This window comes from Emys orbicularis, chromosome 17 (assembly GCF_028017835.1).
Source record: "Emys orbicularis isolate rEmyOrb1 chromosome 17, rEmyOrb1.hap1, whole genome shotgun sequence".
In the NCBI taxonomy this organism is placed as follows: domain Eukaryota; kingdom Metazoa; phylum Chordata; order Testudines; family Emydidae; genus Emys; species Emys orbicularis.
This window is the reverse complement of record NC_088699.1, coordinates 1458300-1479913: the sequence shown is the minus strand read 5'-3', so window position 1 is coordinate 1479913 and position 21614 is coordinate 1458300. Positions and strand designations below refer to the sequence as shown.

The following is a 21614-nucleotide window of genomic DNA, read 5'->3' as shown; positions in this document are numbered from 1 at the left end:
AACTGCCCCAGAGGCTGAGGGAGGTGGAGAGGGAGGGAGCGGCGCAGCGGTGTGCGCTTGGAATACAGCCCCGGACTGACTGCACGGGGCAGCACAGGGCGTTCCTAGGCCGCCTCATCACACCTCCGCCCTCAGACTCTGTGTCCTTGGCCCCTGCCAACCCCCAGCAGCCGGCTCCGCCAGCCCATGGCGAAGGAGAGGGCAGCGCATTCCATGGATCCAGGGGACAGCCGAGGGGCCCTGGGATGGAGGTGGGGTGTGTGGCAGAGGTGAGGTCTCCAGGCAGGGCTGGGGCCGGCCGGAGCAGCGAGAACTCGCCTGGCCGAGTGAACTGGCCCTGCCTCGGCGAGGGAACGTGAGCCAGACGCTTGGAGCCGCTAGCAGACGCATCAATTAAAATACAAGAGAAAATGTTTAACGCTTCAATGACCCCATGTTTAGACAGACACGGCTCAAGAGGCTCATTCATCTCTCCCGTCCTGCTGAGCCGGCCATTCACCAGGAGCAGCTAATCCACAGCCAGACCTGCCAGCGGCTGCCGGAGCTTCCCCTGCCACTACCAGCGTCGCAGCAAAATGCCAAGTGCGCTGCTGCCTGCCCTGACATTTACAGGGCCGGCTCCCCCGGGAGGGCGGGGGGACGGCCAGGAAACATTGATCAGAGTTATTACAAAGCACTTGATCAACATTATGGCAGGAGAATAATATTGCAGCTACTCATTAGAGGGGAACCGGCGGCTCTGAGCAGTCGCTGAGGCTAGAAAGAGAGACACCACTAGACACACAGGTGTGCACCCTGCACGGCCCCTCCCCCGACAGGTGTGTACCCTGCACAGCCCCTCCCCCCCGACAGGTGTGCACCCTGCACAGCCCCTCCCCCGACAGGTGTGCACCCTGCACAGCCCCTCCCCCCCGACAGGTGTGCACCCCCACAGGCTCTGGCAGGCACCCTGCCCTGCCCGGGCACATGCAGCGCTGCGCTCTGCAGCTCAGCAGGGAGGGAGTGCCGGGTGTTTTAGGGCCCTTCAGAGTGAAATGGTTTGAGAAAAGCAAGTTCTTCCCCTTCCCCTCCCTTCATCCTGACACCGCGCCCATGAGCCCCGCCCCAGGACAGGAGCGTCTCCCCACTTAGGCGTGGAGGCCCCCGCAACTGCCTGATTTCCAGGCTGAACATGGATCTTGATACAAATGCAACTGCCAAGGAGAGGAGCGTGCGAGAGAGCTGTAAATTATGGGACGTTCATGGTCCCTGCTGTGCTCCTTATTAAACCCACTCAGTCCCATTAGCCCTGAGAGCCCAGGGTTTGCGCTGCAGGTACGACAGGCGCTGCTCCAATAGCTTCTGGCCTGGGCTCCCTGCAGAGGACCCAGCATGGGAGCAGGGTGACCTGGAAGCCACCAGGCACTGGCTCCGGGAAGTTGTTGCTTATCTGCATTCACAGGCATTGGGAGGCAGCTGGTTGTGGGGCGTGGGAAAGAAAGAGCCCACCGGCAGCATGGGGTTGGGGCTCCCGTGCTGTTACTGGTGTGAGGCCCCAGGCCCAGCAGCCAGCCCGGCCCCACGGACGTCTCACCTGCAAAGCGGAGACGAACTGGATGGTGCTGACGAGAGCCAGGCAGGCGCCCTTGGGGAAGTTGAAGTGGACGGTCTCCACAAAGTGGGACGTATCGATCTTGATATCCACAAACACATAGAGCATCTTCACCCCCTGCGTGGCGTCGATGGGAACTAGGGCCAAGGAGAGAGAGCGTGAGGTCAGCTGGCTGCCCCCAGCCCCGCCGGCCAGGAGCCGAGGCACAGGGCCAGCGGAGCATCCCTACTGCAGCACCTCCCAGCCCACGCAGGCACCGGCTGGGGAAGCAGCCAGAGAGGAGCTCGAGCCCAGCTGCTGAACCGTCCCCCCGGGGCCTGAGTGCAGCCATTACGTAAGGAGAGGGGCCGCCCCCACTCAGCGGCACCGCACTGGCTTGCAGAAGCCACCAGGCAGCCCCTGCGCCCATTTTCAGAGGCTCCCGGCTCGCTGCCCGGTGCTGTTTACTCTGAGGAAGGTGTCACAGGCAGGGGTCCCGGGCCCAGGCGCGGCGCTAGCCAGGAGATGGTGCGCGAGTCCCGTGGCATGGCAGCGCCAGCCCACCGCGGCCAGGTCAAGGCGTGTAGCACGCAGCTGGGACAGCGCTGGCAGGCAAAGGAAAGCAACACTCGGTCATTTCTCTCCGGGGAACGGCCGCCCAGGGAATCAATGAACACAAATCTAATTACCCTCCATGCTAAGGAGCCCATGTCACCACGATTAAGCGAATAATTAAAGAACATGGGGTCTGCATCGACCCACAGCTCCACGCTCACTGCCCATTTCAGTGCCATTCCCCTGAGCACAATTAAGTGCCAAATTACTCCCTCCGGGGGGGCTGCGGAGGGGTTGCAGGACCACAGAGGGAGATGTGCCCTTGTCCTTCACAGAGCAGGGGGCATGGCACAAAGGCCTGGGCACAAATGCCAGGGAGCGCTCGCTGTAACCGTTGCAGGGGTAGGGTCACCAGCCTGCTACGGGCACCACCCCTGAGCACAGCTCTGCTCAGAACAGCCAGGGGAATGCAACACGGGGTGCATGGCCAGCAGCTGCAGTGCACAGAGCCAGCCCCACTGGCTCCTCGCTGGGACCAGACCACTGCCTTGCAGTGCTGGACACAGAGTGCCTGCCCCTCTCCGCACCTCTGGGGCCTGACGCCCGAGTGCCACCCGGAGGCCCGGGAAGTCAGTGCCGCAGCACATGCCCCTCCGGTTTCCCTGTAAACCCGCCATACCCTGCCTCAGGCTCCTGGGGAATCCCGCCTTGGGCAGGCCCAGCTCCAGCGGGGCTGGCAGCATCGTGCAGGCCTGCGCCATGTGAGCCACTGTGGGAGACCCGGCGCCTCGTGCCCACCCGGCTCTGAACACCACAGGCCTCAATCTTGCTAAGCAGGGCCAGGCTGGGTCAGTATTTGGCTGGTAGCTCAGCAGAGGGTGACCCCAGTGGCCCAGGTGGAGGTGCTGCCTTTCGCAGAGGCTGTAAAGGCCCCCAGCTCTCTTCCCAAGTCACGGCCATGTCTGGTACAGGTGCGGGCACTGGCACAGCCCCCCGCGCCGGCTGGATCAGGCAGAGTGTTAGTCAGTCCCTTCCCCTCAGCTCTTGGGCAGAGCTGCTTGCCCAGGAAGAAGTGCTCCCTTCCAGCACTGGCTGCATTTCCCTGAAAGGGCTGGGGACCTTCACCAGGAGAGCCCAGGCAGGCAGCAGCATCGTGTGAGCTCCTGCTCCCGAGTGCTTCTCTTCTCGCCGTTCGTTAATCTAACAGCCAGGACAGACCAGGAGTTTTAACGCCCCCAGGCTACTGACGCTGTCTCCCCCCGACCCTCGCTCCTATACTGCAGTGATGGACACTGATCGCTGCGGTCACCCCCCGGACGTGGGTTGGGACCCTCACTTTTCAACCCTGCAATATTCTATAACAAATGTGATTATTAAAAGTCATTTCTATGCCCTGTAAATTCACCTCCCAGCAAGGCTACCCCATCTGGGGCCCACGACGCAGAGACAGGTGGAGGACCCACTCTGGGTGGGGCGCCTGGGCTGACCTGCCACCGGTGGGGACTGGACTGCAGAGTGCTCTGGGAGCGAGGGAGCTGGTCCCAGGGAGCCAGAACCGGGGCTCAGAACCGGCTCCGGACTCAGCCAGACCCCAGCTCCCACGGCACGGTGCCTGAGCCTCTGGAAAGCGCAGACAGCCCCCCCCCATGCCCGCCGATGCCAAGGACACACAGGAAGGGTCGTGGGTGATGGATGCTGGAGGGCGCGGCGGGCGGGGGTGCTCTGCCCTGCACTGGAAATGCCCAGGGAGTGTGTCAGCAGGGCCCCTGGGGCACACAGCACAGCCGGGCAGGCAGACGTGCTCTGGCCACCCCAGCAGAGACAGTCAGGCCCAGGCCAGTCTCAGTGGGGTAAGGGCAGCAGAGCCCACCCACCCCGAGCCAGGGGGCGGCCTCCTGCAGCTGGGCTCCGTCCACCCCAGGCTTGCCCGGCCCTCCGTTATCTGGGGCAACAATTCCACAGAGCCACCTTAAAACCCCAAATGTCTGATTGTTATTTTTGGGCTGATTCCACCCTGGGTGGACTTCAAAGTTAGCAGCATCTGGGACAGCAGCGCAGTTTCCATGGCAACTGAATCCAGAGTACCCTTCTGCCTAGGGAGCGCAGAGCCGCTCCTCGCCTGCCCTTTAAACCAGCCCTTACGGCCCCTGCTGCCACCAGACCAGGGCTAGCAGGGGCCCCAGAGCAGGGAGCCCCAGCCAGACCCACCTCTTCTGCTCCCCTAGGCCTCCACTCCCTTCTGCTCCGGCTCCCACCAGACCCCCTGGCTCCTGCTCACAAGCACAGCACCTCCCACTCCTCTCCCCAGCACCTGGGACTGGGGTAAGGAGCTTTGCAGCCTCACAGCCCCACTGCATGTGGAGCCTCCCCTACCAGTGCCTCTGGAGATGGAGACTGGGCATGTGACGGGGACTCAGGACTCCTGGCCCCGGCTCTTCCCCCTCGTCCCATGGGGAGAGCACCCACCTGCCTGCCGGGCCGGGGAGGGGTCACTGATCAATGTGCATCCGGCCGCCCCCAGTCCGTCCTGGGCCGAGGCGCTGCAGGCCTGGTGGTCTCACGGTTCTAGAGCCTGAACACACAACACCCAGTGCCCCAGAAGTGGGGCGAGGCTGGCAGAGCGTGTGCCCCCCCCCCCGCCGCACAGGTGCAGGGACGCTCCCCCTTCCCTCCAGGCAGGAGATGAGAGGGTGTTTTCTGAGCAGCAGCTCCTTGGGGACAGGACAGGGCTGCCCAGGGGCTTCCTTCGTCTGTCATGCAGCCCTCGCCCCAGGCCTGGGCATTCAGTATCTAAAGGACCCGCCCAGGCCCAAGTGTCTGGCACATGCAGCAGGGAACAGCGCTGCAGGGCTGGCTCGGACCTGGGGATCACTCCTGTGCCGAGACCCTGTGACTGGAGTGGGCTGTAACGCCATCACGCCGGGGGCTGCAGCCCCCTTGCCAGGACCACTGTTAATGGCAGCAGCAGGAGGGGGCTGGTCGGTCCCAGACTGTGCACTGCACCATGGAAGCCAGGCTCCGGAGAGGCAAAGGCCACCATGAGCAGGGAGCGCGAGGCCAGCAACAGGCGGGGGGGCCGGGGGAGGCAGAGAGAGCTAGACGTGGGGAGGGGGACAGACTGGGCAATGCTGCCTCCAAGGGGTCCCTGTGCAATGGACGGCAGCAGCCCAGGAGGGAGGCGTGACCCCCCCTCCCTTGGGAGGCGTTTGGATCCCATTGGGGGGCCATATCCACTCTCCCTAGCTCGGGCCAAAGCGACAGGAGCCTCCAGCTGGTGGGGGTGCAGAAGAGGCTACGGCAAACGTCTCCATGTGAATGGGACCAGTGTTTTCCAGCTGGGAGCTCCTCCCCTCGGCGCACCCAGCCGGTTCGGGCCCCGGAGCACACGGCGCGGCTTGCAGCTCGGCTGGGCAGAGCTGGCCGTCTTGTTCACAGAGCCTGCCTGTCGGGCAGCAAGCACCTCCCCACAGAGCGGGAGCCCAGCTCAATACATGGCCCGAGGGAGCTCACAAGCTGGCCGAGTGCCCCCAAGGGCACAGCGCAGCCTCCTGGCAGGCACCACCCAGTGCCCATAGGAGCGAGCGACAGACAGCCACAGCTCGGATCCGGCAAGGCTGGGCTCCCCACAGGGCCCCAGCAGCCTGGGGATCCCGTGCACGGCAGGGCCAGACAGGGCTGAGCGGGCTGGGCTGGCTGAGGCACTGGAGGAGGCCAGAGAATCCAGGCTGCCATTCGCTTCTCCTAAGGCTCAGGAGTGGGTGAGGCGGGCGACCCGCCCTCCAAGCTCCCCACCCCAGGGGGCCTGCGGGCGCAGCGGGGATGATGTCTCGTCCCTGGGCGGCTGCAGGAGGAGCTACTGGGGAGCCAGCACCCCAATGCTCGGCCACACGGATGCTGCGGCACATGCTAAGGACAAACCCCTCAGTGTCCTAACGCCTCCTGGAGACACCAGCCTGGCTGCTGCGGCGCAGGGCTCGAGAGAAAACCTGAGACACGCCACTGCCAGTGCCACACTCGCAGGCCTCTGATCCCTGCCAGGCCCTCCATGGCCCGGCTCTGCCGGGCATCGGCACAGCCTCCGAGCCAGAGGGCCCCAGCCACAGAGCAGCAAAGGTTCCTCCCATGCAGCCTGAACTGAGGCCAGAGAACAGGGAGCTTGGCCGAACAGACAACAAAGCCGCTCTGGGCCAGAGCAGAGAGATTCCCTCTTCAGGAGATTATGGACTCACCACTAAGCTGGGGACTGGCTCCGAGAGGGGACTGGGGCCCGTCTGCAGTTCCCTGCCGCCCTGAGAGGGCGCTTGGCATGTTGCCAAGATGGGATGGGCTCTGCCCGGGGCTCAGAGCTCCCCACACACAATGCAGGGGCTCTGCCAGCACCAACCGCCCCGCCACCCCCTGCCCAACGCTGGCACTCTTCTGCTCCCACTCCTCCTACCCAGTGCCACCTTCCCCACGCTGCCCTTCCCTCAACCCCTCCCAGCTAGGGCCTGCACTGCCCACCCCCAACACCAGGGCCTGCCCCACCCAGTGCAGAAGCCACCTGCCAGCTCTCTAACTAATCCGCTTTGCTTCCAAGATCCCCCAGCCCCAGCACAGCTCACACCTCTCTGCCCGCTGCAGAGAGCCCCTCACCACTGACATCAGCCGCTGCACAGGCCCCGACCCTTCACGGGCTGCAGCTGCCACATGAACAGACTGCAGCCAGTGCCACTCAGCTCTGAGACTGCTGCCTGGGCACGGCCACTCCTGGGCTCGGGGGCTCGCCGGGTCATGGGCTCAGGGGCAGGGGAGCCTGGGCCTGGGGGTTGGGGCTGGGGGGGGATCGGACTGGGGGTCAAGAGCTGGAGGGGGATCGGCCTGGGGACTGGGGGTCAGGGCTGGGGGGGATCAGCTGGGGGACTGGGGGTCGGGGGGGGTTGGAGGGGGATCGGCCTGGGGACTGGCAGTCGGGGGGGATCGGCCGGGGGGGGGGGAATCAGCCTGGGGACTGGGGGTCGGGGGGGGTTGGAGGGGGATCGGCCTGGGGACTGGCAGTCGGGGGGGATCGGCCTGGGGGGGGGAATCAGCCTGGGGACTGGGGGTCGGGGGGGGTTGGAGGGGGATCGGCCTGGGGACTGGGGTTTGGGGGGGGTTGGAGGGGGATCGGCCTGGGGACTGGGGTTTGGGGGGGATCGGCCTGGGGACCGGGATTAAGGAGGGTTGGGGGGGATCAGCCTAGGGACTGGGGTTTGGGGGGGATCGGCCTGGGGGGGTTCAGCCTGGGGACTGGGGGTCGGGGTGTTGGGGGGGATCGGCCTGGGGTTCCGTGGGCGGGAGGGTTGGGGGGGATCAGCCTAGGGACTGGGGTTTGGGGGGGGATCGGCCTGGGGGGGTTCAGCCTGGGGACTGGGGGTTGGGGTGTTGGGGGGGATCGGCCTGGGGTTCCGTGGGAGGGAGGGTTGGCCTGTTTTACACTGGCTTTTCCCTCTGTACTGATCCTGACCCAGAACACCCCAAGGCACCAGCACCAAGACACCCCCGAGCCCCCTTCCCCCAGGTCTCTGCTGGCAGGGTACGTACCCAGGCAGCTGTGTCCGTAGTGTACCATGAAGTCCGCCCCGAGGGCCCTGGCCGTGAAGTCATCCACACAGCACGCACCGTACGTCACGTCTCCCATCACCACCACCTCGGCACCGGTGAACCTGTGGGGAGGGCAGGCTAGTGGTAGGGAGAGATGCACCAGGTGGCCGGTGGCTGTGCGGGGGGGGGGGAGAGGGGGAGATATAAACAGGCGGCTTGGCCAGGGCCAAACCCTCCTGCACTCGCCTCGGGGATGGGGCAATACCTGCCTGGCTGGAGGCTCGTTTTCAGCCCAGTCTGACTGCAGAGCCGGCCTCAGCGAGCCACAGGAAACCACGAAGGTGTGCCACGGCCTGTCCGTTAACACCACTGCCCCGGCTTGGCGTGCGGACCCCTCCCCACAGGGAGATTCACTAGTCCCCCAGGGCACGGGGAGCCCCTCCCCTCAGCCCCGAGCCAAGGAGCTCAGCAACAGCAGGATGAGAAAGGGGCCTCCCCTGACCCCAGCGCTGGGCTCCTGGCAGCAGGATGGGGAGGGGCTCACACAGGGGGGAGCTGGGGTCAGGTGCTACGGCCTGAGCCCACAGGAGCCTCGGAGCCCAGCTGACCCTAGCAGAGCCTGCTCCAGGCGAGCGTCTCCCCATGGCCATTCCCTGACCGGCATTGCTGCCTTCGATGCTCGTGCAAGGCAGCACAGCAGGGCAGGGGCATGTGCCAGGCTCCCGCAAGTCCTGCCATGGATTGCAGCCGCTGCAAGCCTGCCGCAGCAGGGGACCAGGACAGGCACCGGCTACTCCCCGAGACGGCACCATGATTACACTGGAGAGAGGTAATCCGCCCCTTCAATTGGGTAAAGCTGTTTGCAATTCAGGGGATTATCTGCTCATCAGATATTACGCTGCCAGCTTCCCAACGTACCAGGCCGGGGAGAGGAGAGGCGAGGCGCTGTCAGTCTCCCGCCAGCATATCCTGGGGACACGCGAGCCTCCTGGAACAAGCGCAGCAAGAGCCAAGCAGCGGCCAGGGTGAGCCCGAGTGGGAAGTGACAGACCCCCATTCACGTGGGAGAGCCGCTCCCAGGATCCCAGCCCTGGCCCCCTCTATCCCGTCCCGCCAGCGCTCCAGCCAGGCCACCGCCCCACTTGGAGCAGGGGCTCAGATTTGATCAAGTCCATGTGTCCGAGGGAGCAGCGCTGGCTTCACCTCTGCATGGCTCCTGTCAACTATGCCTGCCCCACGTCTGGCACTGCTAGCAGGGTCTGAACCCCATCCCCGCTCAGCCTGCATACCCAAGGCGCCCCGCGGCCCTGCATCCAGCATGCCAACGGCACCTCACTCCTGTGTCTGTGGGGAGCAGACTGGGGCCCTTCTCCACTCTCACAGAGGGGCCCAGGCACTGGCCCACACGAGCCACTGGCCCATTAGAGGAGCATCTGCTGCTTAGGTGGCACCTGGAGAGAAGTGTGAGTCACACAGCTCCCCGTCAGCACTCGCCTTCTGCTCCTGGAACGAGCCTCCGCGGAGGAAAAGCGTGCCCAGCTCCCAGTCCCACTCAGCCGGAACAGAGCCAGAACCCGCCAGGAAGAGCCGCCATCCGGCTGGCACCCACGAGGCCAGGGTGGGGCGGCTTGTGACAGGCCCGGTGCCAGAGGCAGAGGATGCTCTGTGATTTAAAGGCACCACCTCTGTAGGTATTTTATTGCGCCAGTCCAGGGATGATTAGCTTGGCCGCATGCCCGGGGAGCTGCTGTGGTATTTTAATTAGGAAAGCAGGTATTGTAATGACAAAGCCCCCGCCCGGAGGGGCTGGTTAAACCATAGGCTAATTCCTTAGTTACATCAGGTTTCACTGAGCACTTGCAGGAGCTGCTCTCCTCCTATTGTCTGGGCCGTATCTCACTGCACCAGGTCCTCCGGCCTCGCCTCCCCCCCGGGCTGGGACATGGGCAGCGCACGGAGCAGTGGGCTGGCTCACCGACAGGGCTCAGCTGCCCGTGCTGGGAAAGGAGACGGATCGGGAGGGCCCATCTCACAGCGAGGGGCTCAGTCTACGCAGCCCCTTTGCTCCTGGACGGCTCTGCTTAGGTAGCCAGCAAGGGGCAAGCTGCGGGGCTTCCTGCGACATGGCCCGAGACCCCACGCGGGGTCCAGCAGCGGCCCAGGGGAAGGGCCCGGCAGCCCAGCCCAGCCCTTTGGGCCGTTCCCAGGCCCCCCAGGGGGCAGTGCAGGCAGCGGTGGCGCAGTCTCCAAGTCACCCAGCCCTGGTGGGACGCCGCGACGGCCCAGGAACCAGGGTGCCTCTCGCTGTCCCATCCAACCCACAGGCCACAGCATGGGGGCTCTCGGACCCTGAGCGCCCAGCTCTCCGGAGCAGAGCAACTCACTGACAACCCCAATCAAACTCACGCAGGGACCAGCCCCCAGGCTGCTCGGGCAGAGCCCCCAGCACAATGCCACACTGCGAACGCCGCCTGGAGAGCGGGGCAGGGAGCTACGTACCACTCGAGAATAGAAACTGTGGGCAGATCCGGCCAGATGGCGGGGGGGAGAAATCGCAGAGCGTGCTGAATATTAACAGCTCGATCGCATCCGTCAGCGCCGGGGCAGGCAAAGGGATCGCGTCTTCAGCAAGACCTTCCCTGCACACGCAGCAGCCCCCAGGCCTGGGGCAGCCCCTCCGCCTGCCTGGGGGACAAACACCCGTCTGCAGGGAACCTCCCAGCTCCTGTGCTGACGGAGGCCCCACCTCTACTGGCTGGCACGCTGCAGCCCCGGCCCAGAATGGCCTGCCAGGGTGCTAGCGACCTCAAACCAGCCTGTAGGAGGACAATGACACACAGTGTCACGCTGGGAAGGCCCAGACTCCAGGCAGCTCCCCTGCCCTGAACCATCCAGCTCCCGCAGCGAGGGGAATGCGGCCTTCCAGACACAGGGCGACAACTGCCACCCTCCCCCACAGTGCGCACAAGGGGTGCCGGGCGAGGGGCACCCAGCAAGTGGCTGCCCCTCACTCCAAGGGAGCCTCGGAGATTCCAGAACGCGGCTCTCGACCCCCAGCCAATCCGGACTCGAAGCGCCTCCTCTAATAAGCGGGGATGAAATTAACATGAATCAGACGGGCGGGGAGAGTGGGAAATTATTCATCTCCTTGAGATTCCGGATGGGGAGGTCTGACTCAGAGCGGCTGCCAGCTCTGCTTAATTTTTTATAGATTAAAATGTATGCAAATTGGCCCAAGCCCCAGAGGAAGTCCCTGGGGGTGCAGAGCAAGAAAGTGAAACAGCAACGGGGAGGGGGGGGGGAAGAGAGCAGACTGGGGACCTGCCCTGAGTACTCAGCCCCCCCCCCCCCCAACCCCGGCTCTGCGACTCCCAGAGGAGGGGGGGGAGCAGGCTGGGGACCTGCCCTGAGTACTCAGCCCCACCCCCAGCCTGGGAGCAGGACACGGCTATGGGGCTGGGGGTGCAGGGAAGGGGGTGCAGCGGCAGGAGGGGGCACATGGCCCAGCGAGGTAGGTAAGGCCAGCCTTGCTCACCCGTGCTCAGAGTGGGAGGGGAGCAGGACCCTGTGCCCTGGCCCAGCATGGGGGCTGCAGCGTGGGGACAGCTGCTGGTGGCTGGAGCCGGGGAACAGCAATAACCATCTCCCAAGACAGATCCCAGGCAAGTGCCAGAGGCTCCCCTGGCTGTTTCAATCACGGCGGTGCTGCTACCGCCTGCCCAAGCCTTTCCTCCAGCTACAGAGGAAGGAAACTTCAATTAGCATCCACCTGAACTGACTCAGTGCAGGGCAGACCCATCTCTCGCCCTCCGACCGGCGCCAGCAGCACCTGCTCTATGCCAGGCCTGGGGCCCAGGGCAGTGGGCCAGGGCACCCCACTGAGCGTCAACCCACCTGCCAGGAGCCTACTGCTCTCGGCCACAACAGCAGTCGTCCCACCCCCTCCCAGCACAGCCTCTCCCGCCCACTCAGCAGGGAGCTCATGAATATTGAACACTTGGGAAGGTTATTCATCTTCCAGCTCAGTGTGAAAAACCTCCCAGCCTGCGCATTTCTCTCCTCTTCCCCCTCAGTCCCTATCTCCTCCCAAAGGCCGTCTGCAAAGTGCCCCGTTCAGCACAGACAGACCTGCCCCGAGCAGCCCCTCGGGACCCCCGCCCACCGGCATGGGGGCAAGTGCACCACAACCCCAAACTCAGGGGATGCTGCCTAGAGGGCACCCGGGCGGATTTCCAGGCAGAGGAGAAGCGGGAGCTCAGAGCTACATGCACCAGGACTGGGCCAGCCCAGCCTGCTGCCAAGGGCCGGCCACTAGCCCTGGCACCGCCGCTCTGACTGCAGTTCTGCTTATCACACCATTTCCCAAAGCAGCTCCTGATGGTGCCCCCCCAGGGGCCAGCATGGCCGTGTGAACTTCAGCGCACTCTTGGGAGCAGAGGGGTGAACACGCAGACCCACAAAGCAGCCACCCAACCCAACACGCTCAGGCAGAAAAGAGGTTTAACCAGAGCACACAACAGATACCCAGAGTCCTGGGCTGGCGACGAAGCGCAGCCCGCGGCCACTCAGACAACGCAGCCCTGGCTAGGGTTGCCAGGTGTCCGGTTTTCAACCTGACTCTCCCCGGCCTGGTAACAATGAGCAAGTGAGTGAGGGTGGGGGGAGCGAATGACGGAGGGAGGGGGATGGAGTGAGCGGGGTGGGGCCTCGGAGAAGCGGCAGGGCAGGGGTGTTCGGCTGTGCGCGGTTGGAAAGTTGGCCACACAGCAGGGCCGAGAAATTAGTCAACCCAACCCTGGCCCCGGAACAGACAGACTGGCTGGACACTCCTGCCCCCAGTGCTGACTGCGTATGGACCAGCCGCTCGCTCCAGACACCCGTTTAGAGCTCCCATCCCACGCCAAGGGCACCGCTGCCCCATCCCTTCTCAGCAGCCTGCCCTGGCATGGCCCCCTCTCCTCCGCCGCCCCCCAGCAGCCAGCACCACCTCTGCCAGCGAGCGTACACCTCAACCTGCCCGTCTCTCCCAGCGGTGCCCAGGGTGGCTGGAGCTGAGCGCTAACGTTTCACTGTGACTGATGCTAATCAGGGCCTTGGGCTCTGCTGCTCAGGCAGGCTGGGAGACAGCGTTGAGAGCGACTGGGGCCTGGGGCTCCCGAGGACCAGGCCAGAAAGGGGGGACGGGGCACTGCAGGCTGGGGTGGGGCCTGGAGTCCGTCCTGCTCCCCCTGTGGCCGCCCAGGGCCTCTCCCTCTGTTTACTAACGCCACCGTGCTGTGCCAGGTAGGGTCAGAGCGACTGGGCCCAGCCACTGCAGAGCAAGCCAGCGCTGCAGCCGGACGGGGACGCAGGAAGCCAGGCCAGGACGAACACGGAGAGCCCCTGAGGCTGGGCACCCGGTGCAGGAGCTGACAGCAGGGGGGGGGAGGGGGGGCAGGGAGCAGAGGCTCTGGGGAACTAACACACATGGGCAGGGTATATGGTGGGTTAGTGGCTGATTACAAGGTACAGGCCCATTCGCCCAGCCTGGGGCACCCAGGCACAGCGCCAGGGGGGGCCTGAACCCCACAGCAGGGGAGAGCCAGGCACAGGGGCAGGGCCTCGGGCCAGGCTGCTGGGCAGCAGTGGTTTCCCTGCCAACTCCCCAGCCAGGAGGTGCCCGCAAGAGGAGGTTTAAACGCTGCCTCAAGCAGCAGCAGCACGAGGGCCAGGGACCGGCACTGAGACACGACAGCCCCCACCCCGCCAGGCCCCACGTGCACGGGAGCTTGGGTGTGATGGGCTCCAGGGTGCAAACACCTCACTGGGATCATCCCCCCTCCCCCCCCCCGGCACGTGCTGGCTGGAAGGTCCTGGACAGTGGACTCCTTACTGGAGAACCAGAGAAAAATGCATTTCATTAGCGGGGAGCTCGTCACCAAGCCCCATTAACAGGCTTCCAACTTCATTAGCACAGGCAGGCTGCACGTAATTAAAATAATGAGCTTGCAATTTTACTGCAAACGGCTTTGGAACAGCGCTGCTGCAGCTGGGCAATTACAGTCTGTGCGCGGAGCCTGGCACCGAGACGGCCCCAGAGCATCTGCAGGCTGCAAGTGGGTCACGCTGCGAGACGGGGCCGCCCGGAGTCCTGCTGGCATGACCCCATCACCCTCCCCGCAGGCGGAGCAGCCCTGGCTATGCACCCCCACTCCATCACCCTCCCGCTTAGAGCCCCCGACCTTCCTCCCCACACGGGAGGGGGGGTCGCTCCTCTGGTACCTACACGAGGGCCCTGCATGGGGGCCCCTCTCGGGCAGCCCGCCCGACGGGCGCCAGCCTCGACACACAGGACGAGCCTGCGCTGGGCGAGCTGGGCCAGAGAAGCCTTTGCCATTTCTGCTGTGTGCAGGAGCCTCCAGGCCCGGTGTCCCAGAGGGGACCGGAGACCCCCGCAGCCGCCTGGGTCGGTCCCCACCCCGGCCTCGCTCCTCACCATGGGAGCTGCAGCAGTGCAGTGGCCCCCGGTGCTGCTCCCACCCAGCCAGGCAGTGCACCATGGAAGGCAAGTCCGGAGAGGGGAACACAGAGAAGCACGAGGGGCAGGCATGCGGGTGGGGCCCAGAGGCCGAGGGAGAGGAGAGCCCAGGGAACCCTGGGGCCGGCAGGGCGGGGTGTGATTAGAACTGATCTGCCACGGGTGGGAGTGAGCTCTCACCACAACGCCAGCGTCGGGCTTGGTGGTCCCGAGCCCAAGGCACCGGGCCGGACTCGCCCCCTCCCTGCGCCATCACTCCCCGCACAGGGGTTTGCAGCATCTCCAGTGAAGTGAGAACTTCATTCCCTCTTAACGATGCTGTTGTGCGGTTAATGACGGTAATTAAAGTCCCCTGCACAGCACACCGCGCGTTGGGAACAGTTCCATGCCATCGGCGAGCTCTGCCTGGGGACCAGGACAGCACTGCGTGACTCAGCAGGGCCACGCACAGGGACACCTTGCAGGGGCAGGAGCTGCTGTCAGCTCCGGGGCCACGGAGAAGTGGGCAGTGCCCCAGAAAATCCCTCCAGCCCCTGTCCAGCCAGGCGCCCCGGCTGTAGGGTAACTGCTGGCCAGCACAGTGCTAGCGAGCTCGGGACGCTAGCTCAGCCTGGCCCCACCTGGGTGGGTGGGGAGCACCTCTGCCCCAGCACAGCCGCCCTGGTGTCTGACGCGGAGCCCCGGGCTGGGAGGGGCGACGGGCCCCAGGAGGCCACACCGACTGGCTGAGGCATCTCAGAGTTTCAGACGCAAGCCAGTTGTCAGAAGCTTTTTTGCTCCTCATTATCTCCCTTTTCTGGTTTACGGGGCCTTTCAAGCTGCGCCAGAGCCGTTTGCTGCTCCGCACGCGCCAGCCAGGCCATGTTCCCAGCAAGCGCAGACCCTGCCTGAGACGCTTAACTCTTCACTGCCCACCAGGGACAACGCGACTTCGCTTGGCCCCCTTGGAGTCTCCAGCCAGTGCACGGGGAGGGACGGATGGACAGTGGATGCCCATCAAGATGCATCAGCTCCCTGCCCCAGGCTCACCCCACCCAAGGGCTGCGGGCTGCCCACCCCGCCCCGCTGTCCAACTGCTAACACACAACATGCGCTCCCAGCTGCTGCCTCCCCGCCGCCCCGTAGTCCAGCAAGCTGTGTGGGGCACTATGGGGCACAGTCCGTTACAATCCAGGGCCCAGGGCCAGCCCCTGCGTGCAACACCGCAGTGACGCGCGCATCGTCCCCCAGCCCCTGCGCCCCTCGAGAAAGGAGCCAGCTCATCCCAGGCCAAATTCTCCTCTCCCGCCCCGCTTGCCATCCAGCACCGCAGGACCCCGGGGCCATCAGGAAACATTTGGGCTGCTCCACAGATTGTGCTGCATGGGGGCCCTGCCATGGACACAGGGCTTACTCTGCCCATGCAGAGCCCTTGGGGCCCTCTCCCCTCAGGGCTGGGACAGTGGGGGCACCAGCTGGCAGCCCAGCAGCACCCCCGAGCTGCCCCAGCAACACAGGGATCAGCAGGGCCAGGCCACCCCTCCCAGGACAGAGGTGAATGGGAACTTCGCAGGCCCATGGAGTTCCCCAGCCCCAGAGCAGAATCTGCAGCTGGTCTCCTGCCTGCTCAGAGAGGCCAGTGTGTTAAGAGGAGGGATGGGCGGGATGGGGGAGGGAGCTGGGGAGCCCAGGTTCCTGTCAGGGCTGCTGGGGTCCCCTGTGATTACCAGGAGCTGGTCACACTGAGAGAGGAGACAGGGATTAGCAACCGCAGCCCCTAACACTTGGAGCTTATTAACAGGGAATCAAGACCCCATCTGAGGAGCTGCTCCAGCACCCGCCCAGAGCCCATGCTGGCCCCCAGAGCAGGGCGCTGGCTCTCCAGTCACTCGGCCTGGGCACACAGCTCCCCATGGCACGCAGCGCAGGGGCTGATCCTGGCTGGCGACTGCACCCACCAGCCTGAGTGGGGACCCGGGCAGGGCTCTCCAGCAGCTGCCTGGCCACACTCCTGCAGGGCTGACCCGCACGCTCCCCCCCTGGCTCGAGGGACGGCTCCCCGCGGCCAAATCACATCAGCCCTGATAAACGGAGCCAATTTGGACCTTTCCGAGATAACATCATGATGCGATTTCCAGCAGGCAGTAGCCCTGCCAGCTCAGCGGGAACAGAGCCGCAGCACACAGCTCCCACACAGGGCGGCAGCGAGCTGAGGACACCGCAGCTCCCATGCACGGCCCGGCCTGCGACCGACAGAGACCTTGACTCAGCCACAGCCGCATGGCGTTCACAGCCCTGCAGGCAGCCCGGCCCGGCCCAGCCAGTCACAGCCCGGCCCGGCCCAGCCAGTCACAGCCCGGCCCGGCCCAGCCAGTCACAGCCCGGCCGAGCAGGGCCAGCATCCCACAACCTCACCCCGGGCCCGGCCCAATGCAGCGAGGTCACGGCCCAACACTGAGACCAGGGACGGTGCCCGCATTTAAGCCGGTCTTCAGGGTGCTGAGCTCTGCAGGGTCTGCTCTCGCTCCAGCCGTTCTGGGCAAAGCTCCTGTTCCTTGCACGGAGAAGTGCAGTTTGTTAGGAAGTAGATAACAAAGACAAACCTATTAACACTAATTAATGAGGCCTTGCACCGATCAATTCTGTAAGTGTGCTGTACATTTCAAAGCTCTATGCTCAGTCTGTCAGGAGGCAGCTGCGGTACTGGGCTAACTGTGTCTTCATTTAGCTCACAGTCCCCCGGGGCACAGCCAAGCCCTAACGGGCCAGGTTCTGGGGCCACAAGAGGGACAGCTGCAGCCTGATCTCAGAGTCCCAGCCCATCGGAAGAGACGCAAGCCCCCTCCCCTTCACGCTGCAGGGAGGGATCCCCCAGCCATGCTACCCAGTCTGAGCCACCAGCCCCTTTCTCCCCACAGACCCTCGCGTTCACCTCACACTTGGGCCCTTCCCCACAGCTGGCACTGGGAGAGCCTCGGACATCCCTCTCCCCCGCCCCCATGACAGTGCAGGCCCCTCCAGATAGCCAGAGCGGACAGCAGCAGGACGGCGAAGGCTAAGGGTCTCCATCCCGCCCCCCCAGCACTCGGGCTACCAGGAGGGCTATGCTGGAGCAGGGAGCAGTGGCTTAGAGCGGATGCCTCTGGCTGTGGGTGGCAGAAGCAGCCCTGCACCGGGCGCAGAGTCCATGTCCGGGACATCTCCCTTGGCCAGAGCCTACACAGCAAGTGCTCCGGCGTCCCAACACCGGGGCAACTGCAGCTTTCCTGGCACCCCAATGTGCTGCCCCCTTTGCTTTTCCCGGGGAAAGTCGTTCCTTCCCGGATCAGTGCCGCTTGACCAGTCAGCGCGCCTGTGGCGGGCACAGAAGAAGCCTGTATTGTGAGGATACCATACAGTCCTCTGTCGGACTGTGCGCCTTGGCTGCTGCATGACGACAAAGGAGCAATTCCAGCAGGGCGGACAGGACAGGAGGGTGGAACTCGGGCAGCCCCTCGGAGAGCCACCCAGACATCTCGGATCCCAGGTATAGCCTCAGCCACTCGCTACGGCACAAAATAGCTATGGGGCTGGGGGGGCTCAAGGTCTGAGAGCCACCCTCCCGCCTGGGGCTGCAGAGCCCCAGCTCCAGCTGGAACGTCTCCCTGCTATTTTCAGCCCTGTAGCGTGAGGCTGGGTCCGTAGACCAGGCCCTGCCCCTTGACCCCCTGGCTGGTTGGTCGGCTGGGTAGAGGCACCACTTGGACTTGGTACCACACAACATTTGGATTAAAAAACTAGAATGATACAAACCTGACATGGCCCTCGTTAAACGGATTAAACCCTGGCTGACTGATCGGTCTCAAAATGGAACTGTAAACAGGGCACCATCATCGAGTGGGTGTGTTGGTAGTGGGCCCCACAGGGATGGGTTCTTGTCCTTACGCTATTTAACATTTTCATCAATGACTTGGAAGACGACAAACTCCTTGCCGAGAAAGTTTGCAGCCGAGACAAGGATTGGGCAATAATGGAGAGGACAGGTCACCATACAGCGTGATCAGGATCGCTCGGTAATCTGAGTTTCACTATGGTTGAATGCGAAGTCCTACATCTAAACACAGGCCGTCTTCACAGGCTGGGGGCTCTCTCCTGGAAAGCAGGGACTATGAAACAGACGTGGGAGTTGCACCGGACAGGTGCTGGACATGAGCTCCCCATGCAACACCGTAGCCAACAAGGCTAACGTGATCCTTGGAAGCACACACAGGGGATCCGAAGGAGCAGGGAGGTTGTTTTACCTCTGTGTTTGGTGCTGGTGCAACCGCGGCTGGAATCCTGAGTCCAGTTCCAGTGCCCACCGTTCAAGGAGGACGTTGATAAATTGGAGAGGGGTCAGAGAAGAGCCATGAGAAGATTAAAGGGTTAGAAAACCTGCCTTGTAGTGATAGACTCAAGGAGCTCAATCTTTTAACTTGGAGAGAAGGGTCAGGGTGACGATCACGGTCTCTAAGTACTGACATGGGGAACAAACATCGATGATGGGCTCTGCAACCCAGCAGCAACAGGTCCAACCCGAGCCAGTGACTGGACGCTGAAGCCGGACGTGTCTAGACTAGAATAAGGGGTGAGATTTTAGCAGTGGGCGATTAGTCACTGGAACAATTCCCCAAGAGTCTCGGGGGATTCTCCAGCCCTGGCCATTTTCTGAAGGACACCAACGAATTCAGGACAATCTCTGCTCTGGGTGTGCAGGAGGTCAGACACACCAATGAATTCAGGACAATCTCTGCTCTGGGTGTGCAGGAGGTCAGACACACCAATGAATTCAGGACAATCTCTGCTCTGGGTGTGCAGGAGGTCAGACACACCAATGAATTCAGGACAATCTCTGCTCTGGGTGTGCAGGAGGTCAGACACACCAATGAATTCAGGACAATCTCTGCTCTGGGTGTGCAGGAGGTCAGACACACCAATGAATTCAGGACAATCTCTGCTCTGGGTGTGCAGGAGGTCAGACTACACCACCAATGTTCCCTTCTGGCTTTACAATCGATCAATCCATTTGCCCCATGGGGACATAACCTGGTTTAAGCAGGGTCTGGAGACCCTGGCAGACCAGAAGCTTCGAGGGAGAAAACAAGGGCAACCTCTGAAGAGCAGGGGGGGAGGAGGGAGGCCGGGGTGTAGGTTGCTCCCCCAAAGCCCAGCAGCGGGGTGTCTGGATAAGCTGGCCCTACCTGGCTATGGACACAGAGTCGTGCTGTGATAACAGCCCTCCGCGGCGCTCCTCCGAGCTGGGGTGTTTGGTGCTGCTGGTCACGGCTCCCACAGGGCCGCGCAATCCAGGCTGGGCATTCGCAGGGCGCTGTGCCCAGTCAGAGCGGGAGAATCGTAGCATCCGCTGGATGAAGGCTCAGGGCCGGTCCCCTGGAGGGTATGCACGCAGACTGATGGGGCAATGGTGCAGTTAGCCCTCACCACGGCAGCCCTGTGGTGGCCGAGAGCTCAGCGGGGCCCATGCACTGCTCCATGGCCCAGTGCCCTGTGCTGGATGCTGCCTGCCCCCTGCACTGGTTTGTTTGGGCTCCTGGTTAACTTTTCCTTGTCAGCCACCGTGATCAGCATTCAGCGCTTGTGTTCACACTGTCTCAGCAGAGAAGCCTTTGATCCACACAGACGGCTCCAAGGCCCCCAGCCCACATGCTCCCCGCTCCCTGCCACCACCACAGCCCGAGGCTCAGGGCACCGGGGTCCCCGCACAGCGTTGGATCTGAGTCTGCTCAAAGGGAGCCCGGGACCCAGCCCCCTGCCTCACATCCAGCCCAAAGAGCGCCGCGGCTGAGGGGGACCTCCCCTGTCTGCCGACCCCGGCACACTAGTCCCATCCAGCCCCCAGAAGTCAGCACGGCTCAGGTACCCCCAGCACCCGCCCCTCACGACTCTGCACCACCCTCTCGGCACCAGTTCCCAGACCCCTTTACGGGGCTGACTCTAGCTGCTCACCCACAGGGCATGGCTGCAGGCCACAGCACCTGCCCTCCTGCAGGGCTCCATGCTGCTGGGTCCTTTCCCTCTTGTGCTCTGCAAGTTGCTCCCCGCCCACCCCAGCAGCAGCTCCCACCTCACTGAGAATCCCAAACTCTGCTCCACGCTGTCCCAGGAGGGCCTGAGGGGCCCTCTCCTGCCACACTGGGAGCAGCCCCAGGGCTCAGCCATGGCAGGGTGAGCGCTGGGGGCAGGAACAAGTGGGAGGTGCCAGGTTCTGGGCTTGCCCCCTGCTGGGGGAGAGACTCAGGGGCTTTTCGAGGGGCTCGGAGCCCCAGCAACGTGGGTAACAGAAGTATCTGAGAACCTCCCCATCCCTCACAGCATGGCTGCGGAGCAGACAGACAGATAGGCAGGGGCCCCGGGCTCCTCTTGGTGGTGCATTTGTAGTGACTACAGGCGCTGGCGGTTCCTGTCACTAATGCAGCCAGATGCAGTGAGAATCCTTTAACAGATGTCAACTCCACAACAGAGATAAACCTGAAACAAAGACATGGGGCGCGCAAGCGGTGCCGGAAGAAAGGGCCCTGGGATCCCAGCATAACTGGAGCACTTCCCTGAATTGTAATCCTTGTCTTCAAGGCATGGGGAGCGAGCCAGCCCACGCTGCCAGCTCTCGCGGTCCCTGGGCATGCTCCTGCTTAGCAATTAACTGGAGTGCTACCTCTATGCACAGCGGAGTGGGAGCTTTCCAGAGCCCCTCCCCTGCAAACCCTGCCAAGGGTAGTGCAAGATGCTCCCCGCAGAGGACGGGAAGGCAGAGCCCACCTGGGGGTTAAGGGGGTTTGTTAAACAGCATGTTTGTGTCCCTCCTTCAGACGGGTTTCAAGAACGAGAGCACGACCCGGACCTCAAGCCCACAAGGTCGGCGACATCCGAAGCCACCCAGCAAGTCCGTGTTAACGGAAGAACCAGGTCTCATGACTCCTGGCCCTTTGCTCAGTGCGAGCCCCAGCCAGCCAGCTGGCAGCCCTAGGATGCTCCCGCCTAGTACGCGCCACGCTAGGGCCTTGCCTCAGTCCAGACTCCAAGAGGAAGGGCACCCCCGGCGCTAGCCAGGCTCCCCAGCCAAGCCTGAGAAGGGGTGGTTACAAGCCACAATCTTCCTGCCACTGCCACCTCCCCTGGCTTAGGCTGCATTGTAGACGTGGCCTATGTCAGCAAAACCGATGTCACTCAGGGGTGTGAATGTTCTGACCCCTCCCCGTCCGAGCGACAGAAGTGACAAACTGTCTGGCCATTGGCTGGGCCCAGGTAGCCAGCGACAGTCGCATCTGATCCTCTAGGGATCTCAGCAAAGATCAACATCTTTCCTTCCCCCGCCTGGTTAGACATGCAATTCACAGGGAAACCGAGGCACGCACAATAATCATACACAACATTAAGAAAACTCCCCACTTCGTC

General features: G+C 63.6%; 1 protein-coding gene across 1 annotated transcript in view; it reads right to left on the bottom strand.

Moving 5' to 3' along the window:
• The window catches only part of DPH1 (diphthamide biosynthesis 1), a 49410-nt gene that overhangs the window by 15154 nt on the left and 12642 nt on the right, over window positions 1-21614 (bottom strand). Inside the window, exons 4-5 of the mRNA XM_065418380.1 lie at window positions 7688-7809; window positions 1574-1728 (exon numbers count right to left, since the gene is read on the bottom strand). Of these exons, the coding sequence (XP_065274452.1) occupies window positions 1574-1728; window positions 7688-7809 (277 nt within the window). The remainder of the gene's footprint in view (window positions 1-1573; window positions 1729-7687; window positions 7810-21614) is intronic.